Below are 7,133 nucleotides of genomic sequence, written 5' to 3'. Positions count from 1 at the left end.
GGTAACGGGGAGTCAGGGAGATTAAGGCCATGGCTACAGCTACTTGGGGAATGGTTAGGGAGGGCTGGTTTTAAGGGCATCCATATGCAGTGTGTGTACCACAAAGCTGCCTGCAAACACCAACCACGTGGAGAGCTTGATGAGATGTCACTCACTGGGTACAGCAGGTAGCCCACTACCACTACCAGGCTCCAACTGTCACATTTGGCTCCTTCACAGGTCACTTTGGGGTCCTCTTTCCTTGCTTGGGGAAAGGACCCAAGTAACAGGATGTACGGTGTGTACAGCCTCCACCATCTGAGCCCCATTTATGGATGAGCCAGACTTATCTGCAGGAATTTGAAAGTGCTGGCTGGGTTTGGGGAGTATTTTGGGAGGGGTGTGTCCTCATCACCTGAGCAGAGGGGAAAGGCCACCAGCAGGCAGTGGCCCCAAATGTCGAACTGAGTGATGCCACTAGGAGAGGGACCTCCATCCCACCCACAAGCCTAATTCACTGGCTTGGAAAAAGCTGGTTAGGGGTCTGGGTCCTCGAATCTTGGCTCTGCCACTTGCTAACTACATGACATTGAGAAAGTTATATAATCTCTCTGTGCCTTGGTTTCCCCATCTGTAAAATGAGGGATGTAAGAGTTTTAACTCCAGGCCAGGTGCAGTGGCTCATGCCTGTAATCGCAGCACTTTGGGAGGCCGAGGTGGGTGGATCACTTGAGGCCAGGAGTTCGAGACCAGCCTGGCCAACACGGTGAAACCCCATCTCTACAAAAAAATACAAAAATTAGCTGAGGGTGGTGGTGCATGCCTGTACTCCCAGCTACTCAGGAGGTTAAGGTGAGAGAATTGCTTGAACCCAGGAGTCGGAGGTTGCAGTGAGCCAAGATTGCACCACTCTGCACTTCAGCCTGGATGACAGAGTGAGACCTGACTCAAAAAAAAAAAAAAAAAAAAGAATTTTAACTCCTTCGTTGTTGTGAGGTCTATATGACTGTGCCTGGTACATGAATGAGGCCTTTGTGAATATTAACTATTCTAACTACTCATTGCTCTCCCCGGGTCGGAAACATTAGACATGACTCACAGTTGGTGGAAAAATAAGCTGCCCCTAAAACCTCTTTTTTTTTTATTATTTTATTCTCTTTTTTTGTTCGTTTGTTTTTTGAGACGGTGTCTCCCTCTGTCACCCAAGCTGGAGTACAGTGGCACAATCACAGCTCACTGCAGCCTCCCCGCTTCCAGGCTTAAGCGATCCTCCCACCTCAGCCTCCTGAGTAGCTGGGACCACAGGCATGCACCACTACACCCAGATAATTTTTTTCATTTTCATTTCTTGAAGATATGGGGGTCCCATTATGTTGCCCAGGCTGGTCTTGAACTCCTGGGCTCAAGCCATCCTTCTGCCTCGGCCTTTCAAAGTGTTGGGATTACAGTGTGAGCCACCGTCCCTGGCCTAAAACCTCATTTTTGAATAATTTGTTTTTTTGAGATTATGGAGTTTCACTCTTGTTACCCAGGCTGGAGTGCAGTGGTGCAATCTTAGCTCACTGCAACCTCCACCTCTCAGATTCAAGCAATTCTCCTGCCTCAGCCTCCTGAATAGCTGGAATTACAGGCACACACCACCATGCCTGGCTAATTTTTGTATTTTTAGTAGAGACGGGGTTTCACCATGTTGCCAGGCTGGTCTCAAACTCCTGACCTCAGGTGATCCTCTGGCCTCGGCCTCCCAAAGTGCTGGGATTACAGGCGTGAGCCACCGCACCTGGTCTAAACAATCTTAATTGATGTCATTAGATATCCATAAATCCTCAGATGCACACTGGGTGAAAATGATAAATAACACAAAGGTCCACCCTCTAGGTCCCTCTCATTCAAAGAAACATCTGATGAGAACATCAGAAAGGACTTGAGAGTGAAGTTCAAGGGCAGGAGTGTGGGGCTCAAAAGTCGGAGAGCACAGGCTCAAGAGTCACCTGGATCTCTGCTCAGTTCCCAGCACCAGCGCTTAGTCGCTGTGTGCTCTTGGATAGGATGCTTGGTTTTCCAGGGTCTCAGTTTTCCCATTTGGAAAATGGGCGTAATAATAGTGGACCTCATGGTGCCTTACCCCTCAGCTAAGCTGGAATTATAAATGGCATTGTGAGAAAGCGAATGACATGAGGCCCTTCCCAGGAATCTGAAAGGAGAGGAACTCAGCACTGCGGGGGCCTGGATTGCAGGGTGTGTGGGAAGGGGACCCATAGAGGAGATGGCTTCCCCCACTGGTTAAGGCAAAGAGAAGAGATGACGCAGCCCCAGGGGAGGGGCACCCTGGAAAGCTGGACTGATCGCCAGACCCCTCTCACTTTGTGGGTTGGAGTTTTGAAGGCTCCTTTGCAGGATGACCCCAGGAATTGGAGTTTCAAAGCTGATATTTGGGGCAGGATGGAGGGCTCACCCCCATATGGGAATGTAGATGAGCCACACCCACACACACCACCCCCAGTCGCTGACATTTTAGCTGAGACCTGAAAGCAATAATCCCCAGGGAGAGTACTTTAATGGTGGAATTCCAGGCAGAGCAAGGACGAGTGGAGAAAATGCCTGGATATGCGCCCTCAGGTTGCACACATACGTCAGGGCCATTCCACACCTAAGAAGAAACTGCCCTGCTTTGAAAAGCAGTTTCTCCCAAGTGCCTCATGTGCTTGAGATACTTAGTAACATTTCAGAGCATTAAAAACTCTGAAAGAAAAGAAAGCCTGCTACCTCTAAGGCCACATCCCCATCCCACCATGAAGATGCCTTGAGATCACAGGGCTTTGTGGTTTTAGTTGGGTTGGTTTCTTTGAAATGAGGGATTACTTTTAATGTGCCAAGACAAATCAGTTTCAAAAGATAAAGCTTATAATGTTGACTTTATTTCACCGTGGAAATTTTGTGCTCAAAGGTAAGAAACCATCTTATATAACACAATCAAATAAATACATAAATACATAAAAAAAGAGTCACTTCAAAGGCGACCACAGGGTTGAGGAAAAAGCCCCTTGTGGAATCAGAAGCAGGTGTCTGCAGCCAGGACTTCCTCTTAATGCCGCCTCAGCACTGTCAGGGAAAGAGAGAGGGTGATGATGGTTAGGGTGGGAGATGGAGGCAGGGTCTGTGCTTCCCTCATAGTGTGCCACCCGCCACCCTGTTAGTCATCAGACGTTTGAGGCTTAATGCAACTCTCTGAGCCTCAGTTTCCTCGTCTGTAAATTGGGGATTATCATCGCTCTGGTGATCCTGCTCTCTGCCTTTGAGACCATAGACAGTTTAGAGGAATCCAGGAGGAAATGTTTGATTCTCTTTCTGCACCACTGGGGGGCTGCCAAATGATAAACAGACCCCAAAGGAGATTCTGCCCCTTTGATAAGAGGTAGGAGGTGGGGAGAAGGAATTGCGGGCATGGTAATGAAAGAGGCCCACATTTACTAATTGCACAAAGGCACCCCTTGGCCCTGAAGGCTGTTAACAAGAGGAAGTGATGTCCAGGTGACATTTTCTCGAAGAGTGTGGTTCCCAGAGACAACAAACCCCAAAGTGACTCTAACAGTGTCACACACTGGAATGGGGGCAGGCGGCCGGGGTGGCAGGGGGTGCTCACCTTTGCAGCCCAGGCCACTGGAGGAGCTGATCCGGTCCATCTTCCTCCCAAAGCAGCCAGATCCTTGCACCATCTTGGGGCTTCGTGGTGCCCGCAGGGTGTAGAGGACCATTTTGCGGTGCCCACGGATGCCCTCGGTGGCTACCTCCCGGGCCTTCCAGACACCTGTGGGATGGGGGCTCTCCTGGAGGGGCTCCAGGAATGCCTGCTCCGCCTGCAGCTCCGACAGTTTGCCCTGCAAATGGTTGCCCTGCTCCTGCAATGGATGGGGGAGTCCAAGCCTTAGGGACCCACCCCTGGGTTCACAAGCCCTTCATGGTACCCAAGTGAACCGACTGCTTTGGGTACAGGGTCAGGGCACCCAGTCTCTCCATTTTCTGATTCCTTTATCACTAATTCCAAAGGAAAGATGACAGCCTCTTGGGACAGCAGGTGAGGACCCTTTCATTGCTGCTGTCCAATCCCCCTGAGTTGCCCTCCGCTCTCACCTGTAACCCGGACGTTTCCAAGCCTGAGACTGAACCGGGGCTGCCCAGCGGGTGGGAACGACATCCCAGGAGAGCCAGGTGCAAGAAGAGCAGGAGCAGGAGCGCCCGGGAAGGTGCTATCTGGGGATCCATGTCTCTGGAGGGACTGCGGAGGCTGCTGCTGCTGCCTCTGCTACTGCTGCGATGCGTCCGGGTTTGCTTCCCACCTGCCCTCAGCCTGCGGGGTGCTCCTCCTGGCTCCTCGGGACACCATGGCCTTTTATCCTGGAGCTGAGTGTCGGGCCTGCCCTGCTGTGCAGGGTCATCTCTGATTTATCAGCCACATTCCGGACCGCTGAGATCAGGGCCCGGGAATGAGCCCCTCCGCGCCTGCGACGTGAAAGGTGGAGACCGGGCAGAGCCGACCTTGTATGGAAATGGGCCGGGTCGGGCCGGGGGCAGGAATGCGCTGGAGACATAGACAAGTCCCCGTCTCCCGCTTCTTCCTTTCCTGCAAATGTCCGGGTGTCCTAGGTTGGCGTTTTCGTCCTGCCTCCCCACCCTACCGTTGCTGGAAAAGGCAGGGAGAACCCCGGCTTTCCGAGCCCCGACGTGAGCGCGGGGCGCACAGGGTGACCCACAGCGAAAACAGCCCCGGCCAAGACCCCGCCACCCGCAGCGCGTCTCCCCTCCCCGCGCGAGTTCCCTGGCCCGCACGTAGCGCAGCACCTGCTCGCCGCTGTGCACCCTGCCGGCCTGCGGGTCCTCGGGGGCGCCCTGGCCGCTGTCCGTGGTGCTGATCTCCCCGAGGGAACTTCGAGCAAACTCTCAAGAGCTGCTCTCTTCAACGGGATTTTCAGGCCAGAAAGACCTGCGTGGAGCAGGGACAAGAGACCTCCGAGACCTTTCCCTATGCTCTCACAACCGCCCATCCTATAGCCCTTACAGCAACAGGATGCTGATTCCGCAGTGGCAATTCATTAAAAGCCTGGGTATGACCAGGAACTTCTGGAATGCTGACCCTTCTTTCACCCCTTAAAGGGAAGAGCAGATTTCGCTGGAATTTTGAGAGACAGGGTCCAGTGATGACGAAGTCACCCAGGAATGCCTTATATGTGTGTCCTCCAGGTGTCAACACCTCCTCTCCCCCACCAAGCCAACACAGGATGGAAAACAAAAGGATAGGCTGGGCGTGATGGTTCACGCCTGTAATCCCAGCACTTTGGGAGGCCGAGGCGGGCGGATCACGAGGTCGGGAGATCTAGACCATGGTGAAACCCCGTCTCTACTAAAAATACCAAAAATTAGCTGGGCGTGGTGGCAGGCACCTGTAGTCCCAGCTACTCGGGAGGCTGAGGAAGGAGAATCACTTGAACCCACGAGGTGGAGGTTGCAGTGAGCTGAGATCACGCCACTGCACTCCAGCCTGGGCAACAGAGAGAGAAAAAAGAAAGAAAGAAGGAAGGAAGGAAGGAAGGAAGGAAGGAAGGAAGGAAGGAAGGAAGGAAAGAAAGAAAGAAAGAAAGAAGAAAGAAAGAAAGAAAGAAAGAAAGAAAGAAAGAAAGAAAGAAAACAAAACGATGGCTGGAATGATGGTTATCTATTTGCTGAGACACCAGAGATATGGGGAGTTCTCCTCTCCCAATGCCTCCTTCATCTGACCACCCATGATCTAATTCTCATTAGCAGGTGGCCTGGGCCTCCTGTCTGTGATTAGAAATGAGGCTTTGCAGAGAAATGGCCCTGGGAAGAGTCATAGCAGCTTAAATACCCCCCTAAAGCATATATGACTGATGTTACTCCTCTTCCAGAGAATTGGTGTCAACAAGCAGCAGGCTGGAGGAGTGGAGCTGTCTACGAGGGGAGAAGAGTTACAGCAGAGAAGGGCAGCAATAAGAAACCGGGACCTCTAAGCAAATCTTGCCTAAAAAATAGCATCTGCCCCTGAGGTGAGAAAAGCATGGTTATTATTCCTCACTTCAGAGGAGGAAATGGTGCTCATGAATTAATCTACTTTCCAAAAGTCACACAATTGACACATGATAAAGCCTGGATTCTAACCAGTCTGATTAGTCTAACCAGGCAGTCTGATTCCAGACCTGAAGCTCATAATCACTGCCAGGGTGATCACAAGGTGTTTCTACAAAAAGCAAGCTTAGATGAATCCCCTGTCATCTATGAAGGCTCTGGGAGCTGTGCTGTGGGGGATATGCAAGTCTAGTGGTGACTGTGTGTGCAGTAGAAAGAATGGGAAGTGGCTCAGATGAGCATTTTGCAGATGAAATATAAATGGGGGTGGGTGGGTAAGGGCTGTGTAAAGACACCAGTGCTGGAAATGTTCTGGGGGGCTGGGGTAGTTTTGTGTGTGTGTGTGTGTGTGCACATGAGCATGCCACAGTAAGAGTATCAAAAGGCTAAGAGGAAGCTAAAGAGGTAAGAAAATCCAGCCAAGTGCAGAGGGGAGTCAGTGGGTGAGAGGCTGCTAAGGGTGCAGAGAGCCCCTCATGGTGGGTACCATGAGATAAAGCGTTCAGAGCAAGGCAGGATTCATCAACCAGCACCATCAAAAACTGACTCTGCATCTCGCCAGAGCCTCACTTTGCTCTTCGGCAAAATGGACAGTCCTTGCAAGGACTAAAAGGAAAAAAATGATGTCTGCAAAAGCCCGTGGCACTGTATAAAGGGCCAAATAATTAGTAGTACATGAGAGTTGGTCTTTACACTGAAGGAGATTGTGATCTCACTGGGGAGACAAAGTGACCCCAAGTGAGACAATTAAGTGTCTAAGTGTCATACACTCTGACAGAGTTTCTATCTGTCCCCAGTGGAGGGGACTGTGGGAGAACACTTGAGGAAGACACAGAACTAGACACATCCTCCAAGGCCTGCTGTCCAGGGAGGAGAACATGTTGTCAACCAACTCTCACACCAGATCAGCCCCATCAACATTTATCGAGGGCCTGTCATATGCTATGTGCTTTCCAAGTCTATTCAATGAAGCTAATCATAACACCTCTGTTGCAGCATTAATGTACAAGGATTAA

General features: G+C 51.2%; 1 protein-coding gene across 1 annotated transcript; it reads right to left on the bottom strand.

Moving 5' to 3' along the window:
* Positions 1 to 2,875: 2,875 nt before the first annotated feature.
* On the bottom strand, positions 2,876 to 4,345 carry NPPB (natriuretic peptide B). The gene is made up of 3 exons (XM_055262629.1): positions 4,111 to 4,345; positions 3,623 to 3,878; positions 2,876 to 3,081 (listed from the first exon to the last, which is right to left on the bottom strand). The coding sequence occupies exons 1-3, from the start codon at positions 4,240 to 4,242 to the stop codon at positions 3,065 to 3,067; spliced, it is 405 nt and encodes a 134-aa protein (XP_055118604.1). The 5' UTR covers positions 4,243 to 4,345; the 3' UTR covers positions 2,876 to 3,064.
* Positions 4,346 to 7,133: the final 2,788 nt, after the last annotated feature.

Source organism: Symphalangus syndactylus, chromosome 22 (genome assembly GCF_028878055.3).
Source record: "Symphalangus syndactylus isolate Jambi chromosome 22, NHGRI_mSymSyn1-v2.1_pri, whole genome shotgun sequence".
NCBI classification, from domain to species: domain Eukaryota; kingdom Metazoa; phylum Chordata; class Mammalia; order Primates; family Hylobatidae; genus Symphalangus; species Symphalangus syndactylus.
The sequence above is the reverse complement of the archived record's forward strand: the minus strand, read 5'-3'. Positions and strand labels throughout refer to the sequence as shown.

Coding starts and splice junctions, on each gene's coding strand:
- NPPB (XM_055262629.1), bottom strand. CDS start 4,242: ATGGATCCCCAGATAGCACCTTCCCGGGCGCTCCTGCTCCTGCTCTTC. Junction 3,879..4,110: donor TGGAAACGTCCGGGTTACAG/GTGAGAGCGGAG, acceptor CATCCATTGCAG/GAGCAGGGCAACCATTTGCA.